At 44.6% G+C, this 25,281-nt stretch overlaps 1 protein-coding gene across 1 annotated transcript in view; it reads left to right on the top strand.

The window, feature by feature from the left end:
* The window catches only part of fasn (fatty acid synthase), a 49,771-nt gene extending 25,644 nt beyond the window's left edge, over nucleotides 1–24,127 (top strand). Inside the window, exons 14-43 of the mRNA XM_084079180.1 lie at nucleotides 347–481; nucleotides 1,222–1,425; nucleotides 1,909–2,024; nucleotides 2,562–2,737; nucleotides 2,870–3,061; nucleotides 3,212–3,292; nucleotides 3,453–3,638; nucleotides 4,113–4,292; nucleotides 4,421–4,624; nucleotides 5,141–5,457; nucleotides 6,548–6,949; nucleotides 9,144–9,308; nucleotides 9,659–9,774; nucleotides 9,877–10,031; nucleotides 10,183–10,386; nucleotides 11,069–11,219; nucleotides 11,861–12,039; nucleotides 12,292–12,411; nucleotides 12,556–12,678; nucleotides 13,475–13,698; nucleotides 13,937–14,138; nucleotides 14,692–14,843; nucleotides 15,107–15,198; nucleotides 16,002–16,396; nucleotides 17,019–17,210; nucleotides 17,811–18,029; nucleotides 18,484–18,695; nucleotides 20,578–20,676; nucleotides 20,991–21,242; nucleotides 21,478–24,127. Of these exons, the coding sequence (XP_083935306.1) occupies nucleotides 347–481; nucleotides 1,222–1,425; nucleotides 1,909–2,024; nucleotides 2,562–2,737; nucleotides 2,870–3,061; nucleotides 3,212–3,292; nucleotides 3,453–3,638; nucleotides 4,113–4,292; nucleotides 4,421–4,624; nucleotides 5,141–5,457; nucleotides 6,548–6,949; nucleotides 9,144–9,308; nucleotides 9,659–9,774; nucleotides 9,877–10,031; nucleotides 10,183–10,386; nucleotides 11,069–11,219; nucleotides 11,861–12,039; nucleotides 12,292–12,411; nucleotides 12,556–12,678; nucleotides 13,475–13,698; nucleotides 13,937–14,138; nucleotides 14,692–14,843; nucleotides 15,107–15,198; nucleotides 16,002–16,396; nucleotides 17,019–17,210; nucleotides 17,811–18,029; nucleotides 18,484–18,695; nucleotides 20,578–20,676; nucleotides 20,991–21,242; nucleotides 21,478–21,615 (5,583 nt within the window). The 3' untranslated portion in view covers nucleotides 21,616–24,127. The remainder of the gene's footprint in view (nucleotides 1–346; nucleotides 482–1,221; nucleotides 1,426–1,908; nucleotides 2,025–2,561; nucleotides 2,738–2,869; nucleotides 3,062–3,211; nucleotides 3,293–3,452; nucleotides 3,639–4,112; nucleotides 4,293–4,420; nucleotides 4,625–5,140; nucleotides 5,458–6,547; nucleotides 6,950–9,143; nucleotides 9,309–9,658; nucleotides 9,775–9,876; nucleotides 10,032–10,182; nucleotides 10,387–11,068; nucleotides 11,220–11,860; nucleotides 12,040–12,291; nucleotides 12,412–12,555; nucleotides 12,679–13,474; nucleotides 13,699–13,936; nucleotides 14,139–14,691; nucleotides 14,844–15,106; nucleotides 15,199–16,001; nucleotides 16,397–17,018; nucleotides 17,211–17,810; nucleotides 18,030–18,483; nucleotides 18,696–20,577; nucleotides 20,677–20,990; nucleotides 21,243–21,477) is intronic.
* The last annotated feature ends 1,154 nt before the right edge of the window (nucleotides 24,128–25,281 follow it).

Below are 25,281 nucleotides of genomic sequence, written 5' to 3'. Positions count from 1 at the left end.
AATGATATCCAGATGTGGTCAGAACACATAATGATGTTGTGGTAGGTTACAAGAATGTCTTTGTCTTGTAGTTAGGGGGGAAGGGAGACTCCAATGTAATTTAGCTTGTATTCATTCTTTGTTCAGTGCACATTGTATGATCTGAGCTTGTAATAACTACCTATTTTGGCACGCAGATCATCCTAATATACAGATCCTGATTAACACACTGGATGGCCATGCTGTTTTTTTCCTTCAGACAGAAACTGACTCTTAAGACTTTGGGCTCCCCTCCCTGAGCTCCTGCCCCGCATGTTGAAACACCTTGATGACATGAAATGTTGTATTGTCTGTCTGCTGCTTGCAGGAAGCTGTGAGTAAGTTTGTGGCGGAGCTGAAGGAGAGCGGCGTGTTTGCCAAGGAGGTGCGTAGCGCTGGCGTGGCCTTCCACTCGTACTACATGGCCGCGATCGCCCCAAACCTGCTCGCTGCCCTTAAAAAGGTACATATCACTGCCAACTACCGGACACAGAAAAACACACACCTAGTATGATAGTGACACCTACTGGTAAAAATGGGTAATACAACCATATCTTTTCATTTTGGCACCCCTAAATAAAATATGCAATGCCCATTTCCCCCTGCTAAACATATTTATCAAGAATAGATTTATCTGATCCATATATCTGTTCAATCAACATTGAACTGATATATGATATGATATATGACAGTGGTTCTCAAACTTTTTCATGTCAAGGACCCCCAAATTGACACTTATTAGCCTGCGGACCCCCATTTGAAAAGATAAGCCAGGGACCCCAATAAGAGAAGGTTTATACGGCTTTCTAGCAGTGATTCTCAACCATTTTAATGTCAAGGACCCCCAGTTTGACATGTATTAGGCTACGGACCCCCATTTTATGACATTTATACCTCTGGGACCCGAATTTATATTATAAAATCAATGTTAATTTAACTCTGAGAGTGTACAAATGGAACCAAATGGACCCTAACGGGTCCATTTGGTTCCATTTGTACACTCTCAGAGTTACAGAACCATAAGGGTCCATTTGGTTCCTATCCATCATTTAGCTGGGGACCCCCTGGAACCGCCTCAAGTACCCCTGGGGGTCCCCGTACCCCACTTTGAGAACCAATGATATGTGATATATATGTTCAATGACAACAATTTATTTCCCAGTATATTGACCAACCAAACACATTTCTCTCTCTCCCCGCAAGGTGATCAAAACGCCCCGACAGCGCTCTTCCCGGTGGATCAGTACCAGCATCCCAGAGCCGGACTGGGAGTCCCCCCTATCCATGTACAGCTCGGCTGAATACCACGTCAACAACCTGGTGAGCCCAGTGCTGTTCCAGGAGGGTCTCAACCATGTGCCTGACAACGCCGCTGTCGTGGAGATCGCCCCCCACGCTCTGCTGCAGGTATGCCATCAACGTTGCAGTTATTATAGTTAACTAAAAACGAAATACCAACATACCAAAACTAGAATTTGGAGGGAAAAAAAATAATTTTAGTAAAAAAATTGGCTTTAAAAGAAGACAATAACTATCGCAAACTGTTTTGTGTATTTACAAAATAACTAAAACTAACTAAAATAAGTACATTTCCTTTTAATTTGTCAATAAAACTTCAAGCTCACAACACATTGCGAGTCGTTGTGAGCTTGTAGATATGCTATTTTTGCAATTGTTCTAACCTTGTTTAATCTAATCCCTGTCTTGCCCATATTACAATAAAATAACCACTAAAACATTAAAACTATTAAAAACAAAACTAAAACTAAACCTTAAAAATATAAGGAAAGACAGTTAAGACACAAAACTATAATAATCTTGGAAGAGATGTGAGTCTTTATTTCTTGCCCGACTAATGCCGCCCCTTGCCTTCTTGCCCCTTGTCAATAGGCCATCCTGAAACGCAGTCTGAAGCCCACTTGTGCCATTCTGCCCCTGATGAAGAGAGGCCACGCCAACAACCTGGAGTTCTTCCTCTCACACATTGGCAAGCTCCACATGAACGGGTCCGTAGATGCGTTGTATCACATCACTTTAGTATACCTGTGGTGATTTATTACGATCTGAATTTCAATGTGTAGGGAGGGAGGGGGGGGGTGTAATGAACGGGTCTATAATTGGTGCACCTATTCAGTGTTTTTTGAATAATACATTCATTTTCATTTGAACAGTATAGGTTCACAAAGCTCGGTTTGGCCAGTGTACTATCACTTTGAGTTAACCACACTCCTATTTGGGCACGTAATTATTGTCAAAAATGTTCCAAAATAGCTGATCGACAAGCTCACAAAGTATCGTGACACATTGTTAGCTCTTCCTGATCTGCTTTTTTTTGTGCAACACTCTTTTTTCTATTTTTCTAACACTATTTTCTCAGATCAGTCGGGCCAACAATGCTTGCTTTTAGTTTTTTTTACTGTAATAAACAGTTGCTGCTGTTATATTTGTATTTTGGGCTGGTCCCCAGACGAGTAGCACTGCTGTACACAGTGAATCTTCTTCTTTGTCATAATTCTTCTCCTGTTTGTTTGTTTTCTCTGCAGCATCAGTGTGAACGCTAACCGCTTGTGTCCGTCTGTGGAGTACCCGGTGCCGTCTGGCACTCCGCTGATCTCCCCCCTGGTGCAGTGGGACCATGCTCAGACCTGGGACGTCCCAAAGGCAGAGGACTTCCCCTGTGGCTCTGGGGGATCTACATCTGCCACTGTCTACAATATTGGTGAGAATGTATGCAGTGTGTCACTGCAGTGCTGGCACACTTGGACCTTGCTCTTGATCAGAATCACTTACTGTACGTGTGGGAAAATGCACAGAAATTGCATCTAATCCAACTCCCTCCTCCATTACACAGACATAAATCCGGAGTCTCCAGACTACTACATGTTAGGTCACTGCATCGACGGCCGTGTCCTCTACCCAGCGACCGGTTACCTGGTGCTGGCCTGGAGGACCTTGATGAGGAGCCTGGGGGTTGTCATGGAAACGACCCCCGTGACCTTTGAGGATGTCACCATCCACAGGGCCACCATCCTGCCCAAGACTGGTGAGAATGGGAGCACATGTGAACGGAGGCGATGATGAATTCTGTATCATATATTACACAATATATAATTTGTGTCAACATGTGGAGAATACATGATTTAATATAGATATACATTTCTTCTTCTTTCTCATATATTTCTGTCTCTCCCAGGTACGGTTCAGTTGGAGGTGCGTCTTATGCCTGCCACCAACAAGTTTGAAGTCTCGGAGAATGGCAACTTGGCTGTCAGTGGTAGGTCTTCTCACAAACTTCTAATTAATCTACTAATTCTGTTACTTTTTTCTGCATAGTCTCACCTCGCAGGGAATATCCGACAAGCAGATTTTATGTTTCTCTTGTGCAGTTAACATAAACATCAATCGAGTCCACAATCCTCTGTTCTCATTTCCAGGTAAGGTAAGCATTCTGGAGGACGCAGCCTTGGATTCATTCCGCGCTCAGATTGGCAAGTCTGTTGGCAAGGACGACAGCGACCCTAAAATGAAGCTTTCAGCCCACGACATCTACAAGGAGCTGCGTCTCCGTGGTTATGACTACGGGAAGACCTTCCAGGGTATCCTGGAGTCTAACAACGCAGGTGTGTGTGTGCGTGTGTTGTGTGTGTTGTGTGTGTTGTGTGTGTGTGTGTGTGCGTGTGTCTGTGTGCATGTGTCTGTGTGCTTGGCTTCCACAAAATCCAAATTCTGTAGAAATGTGACTGGTGCCTTGTTTTCACTCTCTATCAGCATTAAATGATTCTCTCTTAAATTATTCTATTAAGTTTCAAATGTTATACCGTACATTTTGATGGCTTCCATATCTCCTCATAGTTCCACTCCTGTCTTTGCAAATCGCTGATCTGGGCCCTGTCTTGTTTATGATTATTTTCTTTATTTGATTATATTGCAATATTTCTGCATTAATTTCAATAGTGACAGTGAGAGAGAGAGAGAGAGTGAGAGAGACAGGAATGGTGGGAGAGAGAAAGGCGGGATCTACTGTATCGGCATTCAACGATTCCCTAAGACGAATTAATGCTGACACTATCCTTGCTTGTGATTGATTGTCCCAGGTGATAGTGGGAAGCTGCAGTGGACAGGTAATTGGGTGACCTTCCTGGACACCATGTTGCAGATGATCGTGGTGGGCTTGTCAGGTCGTAGCCTGCGACTGCCAACCAGGGTCCGCTCCGTGTGTGTGGACCCGACCCTGCACCGGGAGAAGGTCTTGGACTACGCCGAGGGCCAGCAAGGTCTGTGTTGTCTCTCACACAATACATGATAGAGGCACACACTGGGACTCATTTACCCAATATTACCTTACGTTTGGAATATTGAATACTGAAAGGTCTCTGACATCTTATTCCTGTCCGTCCCACAGCTGTGGATGTCCATGTCGACCGTTGTCTTGACAACATAGTGGCCGGTGGAGTCCAGATCTGTGGTCTCCACGCCACCGTAGCACCGCGGCGCCAACAGCAACAGAGCCCGCCCACACTGGAGGAGTTTGTGTTTGTTCCCTACGTGGAGACGGAGTGCCTGATGGCCAATGAGAAGCTGGCAGAGCAGCTGAGGTTCTGCAAAGGTACGAGATCCAATCATCCCATCAAGAAGTAGCAGATGACAACTAGGAAATTAAGAACATTCACTTGGTCTTTCTGTGTTTAAGAGAGAAAGGAATAAATACTTAAATTATTGCTTGTTATCTCAGATATTTGCTTATCATTGCTTATCCTCGGGTACATCCGGCCGGCTATTGGCCAGCTCCTTTAACCTTATGATAATGTTATATACTTTTATAGTTAGCATAGGTCAACTATGTTAACCATCATCAACCAGTTTAGTGTTATGTTTATGCTAACAATGGGGAATGAGGGGGTCAAGCAATGGGAAGACCATAACCTAATTTCTCCCGGTATTTTCTCACCATAATAAATAGATTACACTGCAGCTGCTGTAGCTAACTGCTGACCAACAATTTTATTTTGGTTTCCAGGAAACGGAACAGAAGTTCATAATGGGTTGGGAACGGTCATTGTTGTTATTGTTGTCAGTTTGAAACCGCTCTACAACAGCAGCTTGTCCTACGCTGTTCCTGCAGGTTTGATCCACACGCTTCAGCGTAAGCTGGCCTCCCACGGCATCAAGCTGTCCATTCCCGGTCTGCAAGGCGTGTCCGATGCTCCTCTGCCCAGCCCGGAGCCCTCTGAGCCCGGCCTGGTGCGGCTGCTGGCACTGCTGTGCGGTCTGGAGCTGAACGGTAACCTGCGGTCCGAGCTGGAGCAGACGGTGGAGAAGGAGAGGGGCTGCCTGCTCCAGGACCCCCTGTTGAGAGGCCTGCTGGATGCCTCAGCCTTCAGACACTGTCTGGACATCGCCATGGAGAACTGCACACCTGGCAAGATCAAAGTCTTGGAGGTAAGAGTGTCTGTGTGTATAAGTTTACGACAGTTAAGTTAGTTAAAAAGCTAAAAGTAGGCCTATATACAGAAATTGATTTGATGACTGAAGCAATTAAAGACCCATCTTTAATAATAATCATTCATTACTTAAAAGTGAATATCTCTGTATGATTGCAGCATGCACTGATCACCACATGCCCCAAGCGGGGGGTCCGGGTGTCCTCCCCCAGAAACTTTTTAACAGAGTAGATGTAATTTCCTGTGTTCTGGGGAATTTTTGGAGTTTGCTACCTAATCAAGGAAAACTTACAATCAAGTGGTCCTCAAATAGATGTGGTTGAAATCAAGGAGACTCCTGCAGAATCAAGGGGGGTTGGCAGCCCTGCTATCCTGGTGTTCCGACCTTGTACTTCTAAAATCACCCTGGATGAGAGTGTCTGCTAAAAGCCTAGACCAGGTGTCGGCGAGTGTGTCTGGCCTCAGCCCAATTATTTTCTAAGCCAGGACATTTTATCTGTAGATGGAACAGGCGAGAACAGGAGCTCTTTCTCTGTTCAAGGTCTCTTCTTTGTAAGAAAGACACTTGGAGCAAGAAAGCGAGAAACAGTGTATTGTTTAAGGCATGTGAAACACATTCGTTTTTGACACAAGAGGAAAGTCTGAAGAGGAAAGTAGACGGTGAAAACAGAAATTCCAATAAGAATCGAAATAGAACGATGTGTTCATCGTGCCCAGTTTCCTGCAATGCAAAGCCATTTGGTCTTATCTGTCCACATACTACCTATTCATTACTCATTACACTATGAGGGGTTCAGAGCCACAGGGCACTCTATACTGCCTGATTAGTGATTGTCTGTGCCTGTCATTCACTCTTTAGATCAGATATTGTATTTATTACAAAATAATTTGCCAAGCTTGATATTATTGCTCCTGTTGCCAACCACTGGCCTAGACTGCAATTAAAAACGGATTCTCAAAAATGAATCTTTCAAAGCACTGCTGTGATTTTTCTTTTGTAAATAGGGAATCATGGAATCAAATAGTTTGTTGCATTTTTACTTCGCGGAATTTGGAAATGTAAAATGTTCCACTTTTACTTCACTCAGGCTCTCTCCAGCGACGGGCAGCTCTTCTCCCACGCCGTACCCTTCCTCAACATCCAGCCCATGATCCGCGTAGACTACACAGCCACGGCCGCCGCCCCGGACCTGCTGGCCCCGCTCCAGCCTAGCCTGGAGGCGCTGGGCGTCGCGTCGGCCCAGTGGGACCCCATGACGGGCCCCGCTCCCGGCGGACTGGGCGGAGCGGACCTGGTGGTGTGCAACCACGCCTGGGGCACTCCGGGGCCAGACGCCGGGGAGCTGGTGGCCAACCTGGCCTCTGGGGCCAAGGAAGGGGGATTCGTCCTCCTCCACACCCTGCTGAAGGGAGAGACGCTGGGAGAGACGGTGGCCTTCCTCTCCACGCCCGCACAGAGCGGCGGCAACCAGCAAGGACTGCTCACACAGGTTGGTAGCAGTGGTGGAAAAAGTGCTCAAATGTTTTACTTAAGTAAAAGTATCGATACTGCAATGTAGAAGTACTCTGTTACAAGTAAGTCCGGAATTCAAAATGTACTTGAGTAAAAGTACAAAAGTATTTGTATCAAAATGTACTTAAAGTACCAAAATTAAAAGTACTAAATTGTTTGAAAATAGCAGATCTACAAGCTCACAATGCGTCGCGAAGCCTATGTATAAAATTGGGCTAAAGTGGTTAATGTACGTTTTATAATGTAAGAATTTATATCTGCAAAGTAACTAGTAACTAAGTTTTCAAATAATTGTAGTGGAGTAAAAGTACAATATTTTCCTCAGAGATTTAGTGGAGTAGAAGTAAAAGTATTGAAATTTGGCAATACTCCACTAAAGTAAACATACCTCAAAATGTTACTTAAGTACAGTACTTAAGTAAATGTACTGAGTTACTTTCCACCACTGGTTGGTAGTAGTGTTATTTCTTGATTTCTCATGGGGGGCGGGGGCTTTCCACAAAGCCAGGAAAAACACAATACAGGCCGTGTCAGCTTGGTGAACCTCACTCTCCAGGCAGGTACAGTACATATACTACTGTGTAGTGGTTGTATATAAAGGTATATGTGATCAACCAGGCATTCATCGCTGTCCAAGGTTGGATAAGAAGGGCATAGAAATATTGATCACATAGTAAGTATGTAAGTAGTCTTGGGAATCAAGTGGCCCATAGGTCAGGAGCCTATCTCCTGTTTCTTTAGCGTGAGTCAACTTGATGGACAAGTACACCCCCAGGACATAACACAAGTGTGTCTCAGGGACTGATGCTGAGTACCAAGCAGGAAGGCATCGGGTACCATTTCTTTTATAGCCTTTTTATGACTCGGCCAGGGATTGAACACAGACCTCCCAGTCTCAAGGCGGACACTGAGCTGCATTTATTATTACTGCTATGTATTATTATTATTACTTATTTTAATTTATGTATCCACGAAGACAACATGTAGTAATGTTAATCAATGTATTCAAATATAGTGTCTACCAACAAAAACAAAGTGCCCTGACAAACAAAATAGTAGCCGTGGTGGGATTTCCCAACAGTGTGGGTAGCAAGCTGGCTAAAAACTGGCCTTGCTGTTACTCACACGTTAGACCAGGGGTCTTCAACGTTTTCAGGCCAAGGACCCCTTGGCTGAGAGCGAGATAAAGCAGGGACCCCCATTATATATTGTATAAAATATTTCTTTTTTCATAGATTCCATAGGCAGCTTTCATAGACTTGTTTCACAGCACTATATCATGTAGGATTCATGTTAATGTGCATTTCCAGACATTTAACCATGCACTTAAACAATACTTAGTAAACCTGACCTTTCACTCTGTACTTAGTCTGCTCTTTTTTTTCCCCCTACATCAAACCACTTTGCCAAAAATAGCAGATCTACAAGCGCACAACGCCTCGCAGCGTGAGGCGTTGTGTGCTTGTAGATCTGCTATTTTTGGCTAAAGTTCTCCTTAGAATAGGGATGCTTGGTTGAAGTGGTTAATGTAAAAATCACCAAAGATTTGGCGGACCCCCTGTAGTAACTCTGAGGACCCCCTAGGGGTCCCGGACCCCCTGTTGAAGACCCCTGCGTTAGACATTGTGGGAACCACTGGAGGTCGCTGTTTCCCACTCCCACCCACCGTTTTAACACTCAGCACAAGCTTTATCACCCTCTTTGTCCTTTTATCAGTCCCCCCTCACCCAGGGCAAATAAAGGCTGGGCATGTGATGAACAATTTGAACACCTAGAAAGGCAGAAATGCTTTTCCGTTTTTCACTTCAGCGAACATCAGTAAAGCTGGATTTATATATTGTTATGGGCGGAGACTCGCACGGAAAATAGCAGATCCACAAGCTCACAACGCATAACATGCACAACACAGTATATGAATGCCTCACCTGGCCTCACTAGCAACACATGGAAGGTGTAAGCGCAACGTATATTTATTAACATGACTGCCTTATCAGTTCTTATCAGTGTGACTGAGTTCTTATTGTCCTAGTCTAGTCTTCTTTGTCTTGTCCTGTGTTTTTTCTCTTTCTTCGGACTGCTCCCCGGGCCAGTGTAATAACTGGATGGGGGGGGGGGGCACTACAAATCCCGAACCTATGAACCTATCACCATCTCCCTCTCTTCTCCTCCAGGCTGAGTGGGAGACGATGTTCTCAGACGCCTCTCTCACCGTGGCTGCTGTCAAGAAGTCCTTCTATGGCTCCGCCCTCTTCCTCTGTCGCCGCCAGTTGCCCAGCAAGCAGCCCATCTTCATGCCTGTGGACAGCACAGACTACCAGTGGGTGGAAACTCTCAAGGTGAGCTCCTCAGTGTCTGTAAAATGTAAAGTGTGTATATTTGCCAGACCCAGGGGGTCGGCCTACATGAGGCTTCGTCGGTCGGTCGGTCGGTCGGTCGGTCTGTCTGTCGGTCGGTCGGTCGGTCCCTCTTTTCCTCTGCACACACGTCATGCGAAGTCCGGCCATTCAGATTTCAACCACTAGGGGTCTGGCAGTACCAGGTCTCCTGGTTCCCTTGTTCTTATAGAACAACACATGTTTGCGTTCAAGTGTATGTATTCTATTGCTAGGTTCCATTCAAGCATGGCCATTATTGTATCCATAACACTATATAATTGTGTGTGTGTATGTGTGTGTTTCTTGTCCAGGCAACACTGGCAGAATCCTCAGACTCCCCTGTTTGGCTGACTGCCTCTCAGGGCCACTGTGGAGTTGTGGGAATGGTCAACTGTCTACGGCAAGAACCTGGGGGTAACCGCATACGGTAGGATACACAGAGTTGTATGCTGTATAGGTATGTGTGGCGCATAAGGTGCTTTCACCAAATGTACTAACATCTTTGTCTTCTCATCCACGTTTTCACCAGCTGTGCGTTTGTGTCCAACCTCAACGAATCATCAGCCGCGCCAACCCTGAAATCTACCCATAATTCCATGCAGTCCGTACTGGAGGGGGATCTGGTTATGAACGTGTTTCGAGACGGGCACTGGGGCGTTTTCAGACACCAGCTCATCACTCAGGGTACAAAACTCTTCACACAATTTCAAACACATAACTCATACATAGATCAAAATACACCAGATCCCTTCGCCTATTTCCACTGAATGTTTGCCTATGCCCTGAAAAGGGACACAAGAGGACTGAGGTCACATATGTGTTTTTGTCGCACCAGATCTCAACGAGGAGTTGACAGAGCAGGCCTACGTCAACGTATTGACCCGTGGTGACCTGTCGTCACTGCACTGGATCGCCTCGCCTCTCCGCCATTTTGTGGCCACCGACCCCAACGTGCAGCTGTGTCGCGTCTACTACAGCTCCCTCAACTTCAGAGACATCATGCTGGCCACTGGCAAACTGCCACCAGACGCCATTCCAGGTGCAGGCAACATAAAAGCACACATATATAGCCTAAATTACAAATAAGAGGGAGGTCAAATTGTTATTTGTGCTATCTTATTCTCTCTTTCCCTTTTATCTGTGACACACACACACACACACACACACACACACACACACACACACACACACACACACACACACACACACACACACACACACACACACACACACACACACACTCTTTTTTTTCCCCCAACAATATATTTATTGAATTTTTCTTTTTCCAAACAACATTACAACATTACATTACATTACGTTACATGACAGAAAACAAAATGGACAATTACATTTAAACACTACAAGACAATCACAAATAAATAACACACAATGACAATAACATCAGCACTACTCCTCTCCAGGTTCTTCCATTAAATGTGACAGATTATTGTTCGCCATATATTGTATAAAACGCCCCCACACCTCCTGAAACAACTCTTGTTTGTCCTTGAGAATATACGTATTTCTTCCAGAGGTAGACATAAAGACAGTTCCCTGAACCACTGTGCAATGCTTGGTTTGTCCGGCCTCTTCGAGGTCAATGCTATTATTCTTTTAGCTTGTAAAAGACAAATATCTATAAATATTCATTGCGCTTTATTCTGTGTCCAACTGGATAGAGCACGCACTCTCTTAACCTTGCTCCATCTCGCACATTGCAGGAGACCTTGCTCTGCAGCAGTGCATGCTGGGTATGGAGTTCTCAGGGCGTGACCCTAGCGGTCGGCGTGTGATGGGGCTGCTGCCAGCTAAAGGCCTGGCCACCTGCGTAGATGCTGACAAGCGCTTCCTGTGGGATGTACCCTCCAGCTGGTTAGTAACTGTGTGTGTGTGTGTGTGTGTGTGTGTGTGTGTGTGTGTGTGTGTGTGTGTGTGTGTGTGTGTGTGTGTGTGTGTGTGTGTGTGTGTGTGTGTGTGTGTGTGTGTGTGTGTGTGTGTGTGTGTGTTTGAGAGCACCCACGTGCAACAGAGAGTGCACGCTTGAATGTATCAGTATGCGCATGACCCGCATGTACACATGCAGCCACGGACAATCAATGTATCGCATTTAGTGTGTATGCTCTTATCCAGAGCCATTTTAAAGTGCAAGATCAGAATAAGTGGCACGAATTTAGTCTACAAACAACAGGGTAAATGCTCAAGTTTAAAAGAATGCAAAGAAAAACTATTACATGATACAAAGTAACTAGGATAGCAGGTCAAACTTAGCATCTGTCTAAATAACATACTACCATTGGCTTCTATGGACAAGCAAACAGCGTACATCTCTAAATAACATACTGTACATGTGTAACCAACATACGTATATCTGTTGAAATTGCTGTGCACCGTCAGGCTTCCCAGAGGATGAACTTTTGTCTGAAAAATATACTTTCACACAAGATACATCAAAATATCATGGGCAGATTGCCATGTAACTTATATCGCTGTATCTCTCTTGTTTGTTTCCCCAGGACTCTGGAACAGGCAGCATCAGTGCCAGTGGTCTATGCTACAGCCTACTACTCTCTGGTAGTGCGCGGCAGGCTCCGCCCCGGAGAGAGTGTCCTCATCCACTCAGGGTCAGGGGGCGTCGGCCAGGCAGCCATCGCTATCGCACTCAGCAAAAAGTGCAAGGTCTTCACCACAGTAGGTTAGTAGTACACTACACCCACACTACACACTGCTTTACCGTTTGTCCTGGTCTAAGTGCATGACTTCATGCCAGCCAAGCCATGAAGTAAAAGTGGTCACACAGAGGTAGTCAAACCGCATGTAATCATCAAGAAGAATCAAGAAGTGTTTTTTTTTTCTGTTCAAGAAACAAAATGTGACTGTACTGTACATGTGCAATGAGGCCTATAAATGTGCAATAAAGCATGTTCACCATGTTCATTGTCCCCAGGCTCTGCAGAGAAGAGAGCCTACTTACAGAGCCGGTTCCCTCAGCTCACAGCCCAGTCCTTTGCCAACTCCAGAGACGCCTCCTTTGAACAGCACGTCCTGCTGCACACAGAGGGCAAAGGTCAGACTGCCTGACAAAGAATATCTCACCAATTCAACATGTTTTCAACACGCTATAGGCATTGAAAACATTTTAGCCATTTTGTTCATAACATTTTGTTATCACATTGTGTTTATCTACGTTTGTGTGTGCGTGTTGTACCAGGTGTGGACCTGGTACTGAACTCTCTGGCTGAAGAGAAGCTGCAGGCCAGTCTGCGCTGTCTGGCCAGACATGGACGCTTCCTGGAGATTGGAAAATACGACCTCTCCAACAACTCACCACTGGGTCAGTGCGACACAGCACCACAAGTCCACACAAATATAGTATAGAACCTATGCGCTAGTTAAATTCTCAAAGTATGAAATTAATTAATTAATTGATCCTCCCCCCCATGTAAAGCGTATTTGGGTTCTTTGAAAAGAACTGTTGTATAAATCAGAGATATTATTAATAAAAAAATCACACCCAGTGTGAAGTGGGCGGTGTGTGGTCATCACAACATGACTCACTTAAAAAAAAGGATAAATGACTTTTTTTTAAGTCCATACTGCTATTCATAGGGCTGCACATGTGTCATGTGTTTCGCTAGCCAATAACAGTCCTGAATTTGCAAAGTCAGCCAATCACATTAAAGCTAGTGGTGATGACACTAGCTGTAATGTGATTGGCTGACTTTGCAAAAGTATAGATTTGCATTGACTGTGGAAGGGTTAGGGGTGTAGACTGCGTTGTAGACTATTGGCCAATCACGGTGGATTGGTCAGTGTCCAAAACCACTTATAAGGGGCGGTTACACCGCCCCAAAAAATATATTTTTAATGCTGGTAATACAATACACGAGGTTAGGTATCACAAATACAAAGGTGTGAAAAAACACAGTGTGGCTTCTATGTGGATCACGGACATCATGTGGCTAGTCTATGAAGTCGGTCATCTATGATATTGCGAGATGAAAAGAGGCGAGGAGATGAAAGAAGCACAGACTCTTCCAGACGGCTCGCCTCCGAGGAGCCACGCTGTACTGTGTAATAAACCCACACACAACATGAACCATAGTGACGTCTGTGTCTCTCTTGTCCAGGCATGGCTCTGTTCTTGAAGAACGTAGCGTTTCACGGCATCCTGCTGGATGCGCTGTTCGAGGAGGGCAACCGTGAGTGGGAGGAAGTCTCCCAACTGCTGAAGGAGGGCATCGCGGGCGGTGTAGTCCAGCCCCTAAAGACCACAGTGTTCGAGAGGGACCAGGTGGAGGATGCTTTCAGATACATGGCCCAGGGCAAACACATTGGCAAGGTCCTTCTTCAGGTCAGTTTAACCTCCTCCTCAGTTTTGGGGATTTACTGTAAGTCTGCTATATGAGCCATTGTCATGTGTTCATCTAGTGCAGGGTGACATTAACTGTATTCACACAGCGGTCAATTTGTTCTCACTTCATATTCAGGTGGAGTATACAGTAAGAACAAAATGGCTGGCCCCTGTGTGAATGGTCAATTACCAGGAACTAAATACAAGGTCTGCATGTCCCTTCCTTTGTGATCTTAAGGTGCGTTCAGAGGAGAAGGGTGCAGCCACCCAGGCCACAACACCTCTCTCCCTTCCGGCTATCTGCCGCACCTTCTGCCCCGCCTCCCACTCGTACATCATCACCGGTGGTCTGGGAGGTTTTGGTCTGGAGCTTGCTCATTGGCTGACCGAGAGAGGAGCCCGCAAGCTGGTGCTTACCTCCAGATCAGGAATCAGGAACGGTGAGCGAGATTTTACATGTCTCAAAATCTTTCTTTTTTTTTGGGTTGCATCGTACCGCGGCCTTGACTTCACAAGTATCAAAGGGAGGCACGTGGTTGTCTGTGCCCTCCCCAGGACTAACTGTAGGAGAAATCAGTGACATTGGACTAAAATACACAGGAATCAGGAATTAGCATACTCGGGGGGAAAAGGTGGAAAAAGATGGTAGAGAAACAGAAAGGAGAGAGCTCAGAGTTTGTTTTCATTGAGCGAGCAGTGTGGGGGCTACAAGCCTTCATACTCGCAGCACAGGAGGACTGACAGAGATAGAGATAGCGCAGAGGAAGAGAAAACACCAGAGAAACACAATGTGAAAAGAACAGCAATTGCCATACGGGCTGCAATTGTCAATCGATGCAGCCAAATATTAAACATTACGCCCGATGCATCCACTTGAATCTGTGAATCATCTCAACCCTTGTATGCATTGCAAAAATCCATAGACATTTCTCACCGTATTGATTCAGTTTTTCTTCTTGCATCCTCCCTGCGTGTCTTTGTTCTCGTTGCCAGGTTACCAGGCAAAGCGTGTACGTGAGTGGCAGAGTCAGGGGGTGCAGGTGCTGGTGTCCACCAGCGACGTCAGCACCATGGAGGGTGCAGAGCGCCTCATCAAAGAGGCCTGTGGCCTCGGACCAGTGGGAGGCGTCTTCCACCTCGCCATGGTAAGTGTCACTAGTTGTCACTAGTTGCTTTGGATTCATATTTGGATTCCATAGATGTCAGCATGTCTTCAAGGGAATTGTGTCTACGGAATCGTGTTGCTTTGGATTCATATTTGGATTCCATAGAAGTCAGCATGTCTTCTACGGAATCGTGTCACGCACCGAAAATAGGCCATCTACAAGCTGTGCGACGCGCTGTAAGCTTGTACAGTATATATCTCAGACATGCCTCTAACCTATTGTTCCTCTTAATCTGAAACCAGGTGCTGAAAGATGGCATGTTGGAGAACCTGACGCCTCAGCTCTTCCTCGATGTCAACAAACCCAAATATGACGGCACCGTACACCTGGACAAGTAAGAACCACTGCATCTACACACTGCTGTAGAGTTCTGACTGCTGGACGTCCAGCGTGACCTGATTTAATCACTTTCAACCTGGCGTCACTATTTTGGGCATGTCATTATCAAAGGCAAAAGGTTATCAAACATTTTCACAAAATCCTGTTACGGGAGAAGGGGCGGACCACGTCGCCACGCTCATGTCACAATGACTCAGCCATAACCATATAAGGAGTTCCCAATGCAGGACTGACAGATACACAAAAGGGGGTATGCCCATATATGGGCATATACTGACATCAGGAATCTGGGACCGCTAGACAGACAGATACAGAGATCTTTATGTATATGGGCACAGAAAAGACACAGACTGACGGGTACAACGGGTCCTCTGACAAAGACCCTGACACTATGACTCGGGTATATCGGCTAGATCGGCAGTGCGACGTAGGTGTGAGGCCGCGTAGCGGCCTGAACTCTAGTGTTCAAAAATTGCCGATCTACAAGCTCACAAACCTTTCACGTTGTGAGCTTGTAGAGCGGCTATTTTGGCTATGCGTCACACAAGTAAGTACATAGGGCTTAAGTGGTTAAAATGATAAGGAAACATTCAAGGAGTAGTTGTTTGTCTAAGCTGTTTTCCCAATCCGTCCAGTCTGCACAAACAGCCTGTCTCACTGTTATCACAACACAAATATCGAATTAACTCCAATCTCCCCGTTTGTTTAGTCTTAAATTGGATTGGGAAGAGTTTACGTGCGTGCCTGCATGCATTCTAAATGATGTTTATCTGCCTTTGTCTGTGCCTCTCCCTCCAGAGTGACCAGGAAGCTGTGTCCGGACCTCAGCTACTTTGTGGCCTTCTCCTCCGTCAGCTGCGGCCGCGGCAACGCCGGCCAGAGCAACTACGGCTACGCCAACTCGGCCATGGAGCGCGTGTGCGAGAAGCGGCGCCACGACGGCGTGCCCGGCCTGGCCGTCCAGTGGGGTGCCATCGGCGACGTGGGCGTGGTCCTGGAGACCATGGGCGGCAACGACGCGGTGATCGGCGGCACGCTGCCCCAGCGCATCGCCTCCTGCCTGGACGTGCTGGACCGCTTCCTGTGCCAGCGGCGCCCCGTGATGTCCAGCTTCGTGCTGGCAGAGAGGACCGTTGTGAAGAGTGACGGCGGCGGAAAGAGAGACCTGGTGGAGGCCGTCGCTCATATTCTGGGTAAAGATCCACGTCCTCGATTAATACGTAGACCTTTTTATTTCTTTTAGTACAGGGGTCTTATCAACGTTTTCAGCCCAAGGACCCCCTAGCTGAGAGAGAGATGAAGCAGGGACCCCCCTCTATATTGCATAAAATTGCGTTTCAGATTAAACTTTTTCTGTTTACTTGGTCTGCTCTTTTTTCCCTCTACACCTATACCTCTTTGCCAAAAATAGCCGATCTACAAGCTCAGGCGTTGTGAGCTTGTAGATCGGCTATTTTTGGCTAAAGTCTCCTCAGAAAAGGGATGCTAGGGTTCAAGTGGTTAAGGTAAAAAAAAAAATCATATCACACAAAGATTTGGCGGTGTAGTAACTCTGAGGACCCCCTAGGGGTCCCGGACCCCCTGTTGAAGACCTCTGCTTTAGTAGATTTCATTTGATGTATTCCTCGGACATTGCTTGTTAAGTGCGATAGAGTTTGACAGAGCCTCGAGTGAGCAAATACTCAGCTTTGTTATCTGCCCTGACACAGACATGACTTAGCTACTTATTTACTAACAGAGTTATTAGATCATCCGCGTTCAATAAAAATGTACTGTACTATTCATCCCTGCACTCCCGTTTCATCCGTCCTAAAGGCGTACGCGACGTGAGCAGCCTGAATGCCGATGCGTCATTGGCAGACCTGGGACTGGACTCCCTGATGGGCGTGGAGGTGCGGCAGACGCTGGAGCGTGACTACGATATCGTCATGGCGATGAGAGAGATCCGACAGCTCACCATCAACAAGCTCAGAGAGCTGTCCACCAGCAAGCCGGCAGGATCTGAAGGTATCTATCCCCCATGACTTGCCAACCTGTAGTCCTAAACGCTGATTCCAGAGAGATTTCAAACAACATTTATGTAGAAATTAGGGGGAAGAACAGGAAGTAAAATCGTCTTGGGGAGGAATTTAAAAGGGCCCTGTTGCAGAATTTGCATTCAGCTGTTTGTCTGTTTTGATTTACAACAAGCATGGGATTAAACAATAAGAGTTTAACAAAACAAAACTTAAAATAACAATAGAAGAATAGAACACAAAGGGGCCAATACATCTGGTCCAGAATTGTATCTCGTCTCTGTCGGGTGGATACCTGATATGGCCATAACTGTTAATTTTCAGGATTCAAATTCAAAAGTAGCAGATCTACAAGCTCAAAAAAACGCGCCGCTTCGTTCTGCGTTTCGAGCTTGTGGATCGATGCTTTTGTGTGAAGCTGTAGTATGATCACGTACGGCATTAATTTGCGGGGGAAAACGCACAAAAAAATAGGATATAGAGTTAGGAGGTTTCTGCCTGACAGCAGCGATCTAATAACGTTGAATAGATTTGACAGAATCTGCGTTTCACATACCGTGGAGTGAGCTCACTACTCCATCCATCTCCTCAGAGTCTCCGGTGAAGAAGAGCTCAGTTCACGCCCTGCTGGAGTCTGATCTGGACCTGCTCCTGGTCAACCCCGATGGCCCCACGGTGGCACGGCTCAACCAGGTGCAGAGCCAGGAGAGGCCGCTGTTCCTGGTCCACCCCATAGAGGGCTCCATCACCGCCTTCAAGACCCTCACCTCCAAGATCAGCGTGCCCTGCTACGGCCTGCAGTGCACTAAAGGTAGGTTGCACGCACACACGCACGCACGCACGCACACACGCACACGCACACAATATACAATACAATGCATACAATTCATACTTGGGCAAATTGCCGTGATGGACAAAGTACTCAACCCCAGTTCTTGAGTCAAAGTATAGATACTCCTGGTCAAATGTTAGTCAACTTAAAGTTTATCTGTCAAATTTGTGAAAATAGCAGAGCTAGAAGTGGTTAATTCATAATGTACTTTTTCCAACCCTAGAAATGTAGTGGAGTCAGAAGTGCAAAATTTGTCTTTGAAATGTCGTGGAGTAAAAGTCATAAGTATCCAAAAATACAAATACTTACTATAAGTAAAGAGAGTAACAGATGTTCATCACTGTCCACCACTGATAAATTGTGACTTTTAAAAATGACAACTGCTTTCAAACCCTAAATAACTAAAATGTCCATGTGTTTGCTCTCCGTTTAGCCGCTCCTCTGGACAGCATCCAATCCCTAGCAGCCTACTATGTGGACTGTATTAAGCAGGTGCAGCCCGAGGGACCCTACCGGATCGCCGGTTACTCCTTTGGGGCCTGCGTGGCATTTGAGATGTCATCTCAGCTGCAGGCCCAGAAGCGACCCGTGGAATACCTCTTCCTGTTTGACGGCTCGCACTCCTACGTGGCCGCATACACGCAGGTGAGAGGGAAAGCACTCGAATGCTGATGTCACACTTGCGCTCACACACACGTCAAAAATTGACCTTTTATAGGTCACTTTATATACTGAGGTGCCAATTACCAACTTCCAGTGGCCAAAGTTTTGGAAATATTTCAACCCCATCGTGTCCACTGTCCGGTGATACATAATTTATTTGTCTAGTTTTGCAGTGAACTCTATCAAACTTTGTCTGTATATACTGTAGGCCTAATCAAATATATATATATCAATATATTAGATATAAAATACTACTTGATCATACCACAGTGTCACACAAAAGTATCAAAAGTAGCAGATCTACAAGCACGACGTGTTTTGAGCTTGTAGATCTGCAACCTTTGCTTTTTTTTAATTTGAAGCCTGAAAAATTACAGTTTTGGACATGTGGTTTCCACCCATCAAAGACGATATACACGTGCATCCATGCGCACTACAAGTTATTATTTAGAAAGTCTCATTAGGCTGATCGAGCTGCTTTTCATTGATTTATTGAATGCTAATGATTATGGAAGCATTGGTACACACTACAGTGGTTAATGTATCACCCATAATCATGGGAAACAATTATTCTTTAGAAATTCATGAATTATCATTGTTTGGCTTGGCCAGACAGCCTGGGCTAACTTGACCTTTTGTCTACTCTACAGGGTTAAGGCCAGGTTACACTGAACGTGTCATTGATGCGAGCGTTACTAACACGTGTCACGCAGGCCCACCTGTTCACATCTATTTAATTTAAAAATGGACTTGAGTTTCTAGTACGGTCAAACAAAAGCGAAAACAAACATACTGTACAATGCTAAAAGTTTACTGCTCCAACTCATTTTGGAGGGTCTGTGCAACGTGTCGATGCTTCAAAATAAAAATTAGCTGTGAAAGACGGGTCAACAGGTTTTGACGTGCCCACTTGACGCCTCCAGTGTGGCTCCAGCCGTTGGGTGGACTCTTTCAGTGTGTAACTGCCTTTAAACCTACGCTAGTTAGCAGCGGGTGTCAGTAATGTAGTTCTAAAAATTCACAGATCTCAACATGGTGATCCCTGACCTCAGTTAACAGACACAGTACCCTAAAGCCAAATATCGCCGCTGTCGGAAATCGTGTGTGTCCAAAACTGTTCCTTTATTATTAATTTTAAACAATATTTAAAAAGTAGTGAAAATAGCCGATGTACAAGCGAGCACGTATTGCGAGCTTGCATAGCTTATAGCTTATAGCTTGCAGATATGTTATTTTCTCTACTTTTGTGTGACACTCTGACTTGTATAATGAAGTAGGGCATTCATTTACGAAAAAAACATAAAAAGTTGAAATATGGAGATATGAGGTTTCTGCAACATACTGTAGATGATAGTGATCGAAAAGACTGGAAAAGGCTCTGGAAAGACATTAGAACAGCGTTTGAGCGTAGGCTCACGGGTTTGGCAGTAGGCTGGTGGTCTTGTAAAGCAGGCAAGCATAAAAGGGCAAAATACGACTTGTTCCTTCCAACACTACTTACAGCGTGCACACTCACACAAATGCCTAAGCAAACGCGTGGCGCAGCGGCCAGCAGCTGTAGTAATCACAAGGCATGAGCCAATGAATACACAGCACACCAATAGCAAACATGTGCTACCATAAGTAGTAGTCAGAGGACCATAACTGGCCATCATGGAAGTGGGCCAGACCATATCAGCCGTGAGCCGATGATTCTGCCCGTTTGAACTGTGTTGGATTTTATTTTATTCTTGAGCGGCAGGACAGAAACAGACACCTGCTGTTTGCCAGAACTGCCAGATGGCCAGTCTGAGCACGCATGGACGCAGAGTTAACTGTGTGTTTTTTTTAACTATTGAGTTAACTGTAGTATTTTGTGTGTCAGAGCTACAGGGCCAAGCTGACTCCAGGCAAAGAGTCTGAGGCTGAGACTGAGGCTCTGTGTGCCTTTATCCAGCAGTTCACTGGAATGGAGTACAGCAAGGTAAGCACTTCATTCTCCTCCTCCTCTAACCTTCCTCATTCCTGAAAATGTATCAAATTACATTTTAGTAATCAAATAGTCAGTTTAGTGATGTTTCATGTTAAAGGATTCTACTATGTGGGATTTACAACATCACCAAAATGTGAATGTGTGTTATTGGCTGCTGGGAAAACATATCAAGTGATTTTAGGAAGTCTCTTTAGGTTCAGATGACATGTGATGTGCATTTATCCGTTATTAAAATAATCATTAGTTTCAGCCCTAACAGCTTGATCCTCACCATCTCAGACCATCTGTCTCTCTCATTCGTTCAGCTGGTGGAGACCCTGCTACCTCTGTCTGACCTAGAGGCTCGCGTCAAGGTAGCCGTGGACCTCATCACCTCCAGCCACAAGAACGTCAGCCGGGAGTTGCTGCGCTTCGCCGCCTCCACCTTCTACCCCAAGCTGAAGGCCGCCGATGGCTACGTGCCCACCGCCAAATACCGTGGCAACGTCACACTGCTGCGCGCCAAGGCCAGCAGCGACTACGGAGACAACCTAGGAGCCGACTACAAATTGAGTGAAGTACGTACTGTATACAATGCACACACAGGCATATTATTTGTGCACATATGCATTCGTACGCACATGCAGACACAGGAGCATGTACACATTGGAAATAACATTCACGGATTGTGTTCCTTGGCCTATGGCAGTGTGCGTAATAAATCTCATGCTCGTCGGTGTAGTAGTTTCGAGATTAGCCGCAGAAACAAGATACTTTATGTCCCATCTGACAAACCTGTCTTTATTTTCCCAGGTGTGTGATGGCAAGGTGTCCGTCCACATCATCGAGGGAGACCACCGCACCTTCCTGGAGGGAAAGGGGGTGGAGTCAATCAGCAGCATCATCCACAGCTCATTGGCCGAGCCACGTGTCACTGCAAGGGAAGGCTAGTTGCACCCCGCCCCCTAGCCAGGCATCCTCAAAATGGACTCAGCAGTTCAGAATGTTCGGATAGAAATTTGTTGCGTAGAATAGCCATAGAATTTGGGTGCGCGTTTTACATTGAGAATCCTATCTATTTTGCACAATATGTTTCTATCTGTATAGATTCTGTGCTGTTGCACAGCCCTGATTGGACCTTACACCCCAAATGCACCTTATTCCTTGTCGTTGCACCTGTTGTTGCACCTGTTGCACCGAATCCCAAATGGACCCCCAGCCTATCAAAGCCCTTCGCTTTGCTACAGCGTATGTTCACATGGGAACAAATCATGTGTAGTATGCTTAATAAGGTGTTTCACATGATGTTACCAACCTTTTTTTTTATTCTTTCTATCTTATTTTGAATTTTAGTGTGAATTTTAAGTTTGAGTTTGTGTCTCACCTGTACCCATATTGACTCAAAACAACTGGAAAAAAAGAATTACACTTCCTTAGCCTAGCATGAGATGCTAGCGTGGATGTCATGTCAGCAGATTAGTGCCTAGATAAATCCCTGTAGCGGTTAACATTTACTTCCAACCCTGCCTGTCTGCTAAAGGGTGCATAGCCACTGTAGAAAAGGATGCACATGAGGGGGGATTCGGGTCTTCTGCATTTGTTTCTTTTACAAGTGTGACTGTGTGTTTCATGCCCTAGCCAATGCCAAACCCTATAATAAAACCCTAATGATGCAGACATCTGGTCACACCTGTATATAGCTACTGTTCTCTCTTTAACAGAGCTGTTGCTCTTGAGCTGTTAGCAGAAGGTTTATCTTTAATAGAACTACACTAAAATGCAAGTAATTGACGTTTGGTTTGTCTTCCTTTTTATGTTTATTTTGGCATCCAGTAATGTGTTTACCATTTTGGTCATGAGATGATCCAATTAATTTGTTTTTTGTTCTTGAAGGTTTTCTTTGTATTTACATTCTTCGTTGCCTTGCAGCAATGAGATGATGAGTAAGGAGTATATGGCCCAAGAATATTGTTTTAGATATTATTTACTTCTCAAACCATAATGTACCAAGAATAAGACTTAAAAAGTCTCTAATCATCCTACGAATCGAAGCTCTGTTAAGCACCTTGGTTAATGGCGCTGAAAGTAAGAATTGGTCACACTTAATTTGCTGTCATTTAAAAGAAAAATGCTGTTTGTGTAGCGTATAACCACAGGGATTTACTAATGCAACAAATTTCCTAACAATTATTTGTTTTTATCATCGATATCAAAAAGTGTTAAACATTCCTGAATTTACACTTAGAGCATGACAGATCATATGCTATGATCTTGTATCGTTTATGAGACTAACGCGCTGAAATGTTTTGAATACTACTGCCGTCGATGCAGCACAAAACACTCTAGCCTGAGTCATGTTGTTTTGGGTGGAACATAGAGCAAAGGGTACAGTATTTGGATAGTGCCACATTAATATTGTCCCTGCTAGGTCTGGTAGGTACTGTAGTAAATATCCTACAGAACATTATAGTTTACCCCATCAGAGCTTTAGGTTGTGAATAAGTAGACAGGTTTCTATTGTGTGTGTGGAATCACTGAACAGTTGGCCTTCCTGCTGCTGAGTAGGGAGGTGTAAACGTCCCGTTCAGACCGAAAAACGTCACGCAAAAAATACTAGCTTCAAGTTTCAATGTAATGCCTATGGAAACTAGCGTGTAACACTTTTCCTTAGTGTCGTGAAGCTAGACAACAAAAATAATGGCTTCAAACCTCCCAAAAGATGAGCTTTGAAGCTAGTGTGAAGCTGGTGTCCAGCCAATCACAGCCCCCCTCTTCCCCCATTGCTCCTCCCACTCCAGAGACAGACACATTTTCTCCGGTCTGTGGGAGAAGGTATTAAAAAACCCAGAAATACTGCAACACGATTTATTTATTTTTACTTGTTAATTTGGGTACATCAAATGTAGATTCCCTATCGAATATCTCAGTTACACCAACATTGTTCTTGTGAAGCAGTTGGTTTAAGCTTACTTGTAAAGATGATTAAAGAAAACAGCCACTGTTAACCTCTGACAAGCCCAATTATTGCATTTTGTTTCATAGTTTTAGCTTCATGCTTTTGCGTGACGTCTTTCGGTCTGAACACAGCATAAGGCTTTATTCTTGATCCTGGGTCCGATTTCACAATCCCCTTTGCTTAAGGTGCGTCGTTATGATTCACTCTATGACCTGAGATCTGTGGCGTGAGGGCAGCGTCTACCAGAGCTGTTTTTGAACTCCAATGACCTTTTCCTGAGCCCTGGTGGTCCTCCACAGTCCTTGGTAGAATCCCAGACAGTTATGCTGACTGAGCCGACCTCTGAGACCTCTAATCGGGTCTATGAAGGGTCAGGTGCTCCACTTAAGTGTGGTGATTGGTTGCAGTGAAAAGGAGGAGGAAGTGACAGTGTGTGCTCCTCTCTCAAGTTGTAATTTTTTTTCCAGTATTTATTGTTACTAGTAAAATAAAGGCCTATCACTAACATTTGATGACTGTTGTCAGTTTTTACAATATATTGTGAAAACTGTGTCGTATTCTTCTGCCTACACATACGTCAAGTGAATAGGGGAAGGGAACTACAAAATATTGTTCCTAAAGAAACAATGTGGGCTCGCTTTAAAGCCAAAAAAGTATAGTTATAATAATGCAGCTTTAAATGCCGAAGTAATTAACCTTTTCGGTAGCACTTTACAATAATGACCCGTTATAAAGCATTTATAAACGTTTATAAGTAGTTTGTAGACTATTAACAAATCATTAACAACCTGTTTGTTGACATTCGTAAATGATTACTAAAACCTTTATAACTACGGTTACAAATCATCTATAAAGGTATTAGTAACTATTCATGAATAAGCCATGTATAATACATCTGTAAATGATTATTAAATCATTTGTAACTGATGTTACACAATATATACAAGCTATTGGTAGCTTGTTCATGTTTAACATATGCTTTGTTAAACATTCCTAAAGTATCTATAAATCCTTAGTACATGTTATTATGTGCCCTATAGTAAAGTGAAGACAGTTCATCATTTACAACTGTCTGTTAATGTGTTTGTTCATGTTTAACATGCTTTGTAAAACATTCCTAAAATATCTATAAATCCTTTGTACATGTTATTATGTGCCCTACAGTAAAGTGAAGACAGTTCATCATTTATGACTGTCTGTTAATGTGGACTTTCTCCTTACCTGTTGCAAACTACCTGGCTTTCATGAATGCAGACACCAAACAATTACTAGAATTATCATTCATGTTAAGCAAATGATGCGTAAGACATTCGTAAAGAGTATGTAAACCATTTGTGGTGTTAGGGACCAAAAAAGTCACTACAAAGTACTACCAATCAACTCTAAATTGCCTGAAACATACTCCTAACAGGTTTTTGGGGGGACGATTTTGGCCTCCACACTTAGTGATTATTTCGGATTTAACTTTCCTTTCGGTGGTGACCAACTTTCGTTTCGGTAGTTTGATTACAAAATGTAAGTTGTGTAAAAAATAATCTGACTATACTAAGTTGTTATTTGTTTGTTTAAGTCAGGCTATACTCTACTCAGAGTCATAAGTTTACAAAATGTACTAAAGTACAGTGAACGTCTGTGCGGTTTGTCTTCATCACTGAAAATAA

The sequence above is a fragment of the Gymnoscopelus microlampas genome (assembly GCF_963454915.1).
Source record: "Gymnoscopelus microlampas genome assembly, chromosome: 14".
NCBI classification, from domain to species: Eukaryota; Metazoa; Chordata; class Actinopteri; order Myctophiformes; family Myctophidae; genus Gymnoscopelus; species Gymnoscopelus microlampas.
This window is presented reverse-complemented; position numbering and strand designations above follow the sequence as displayed.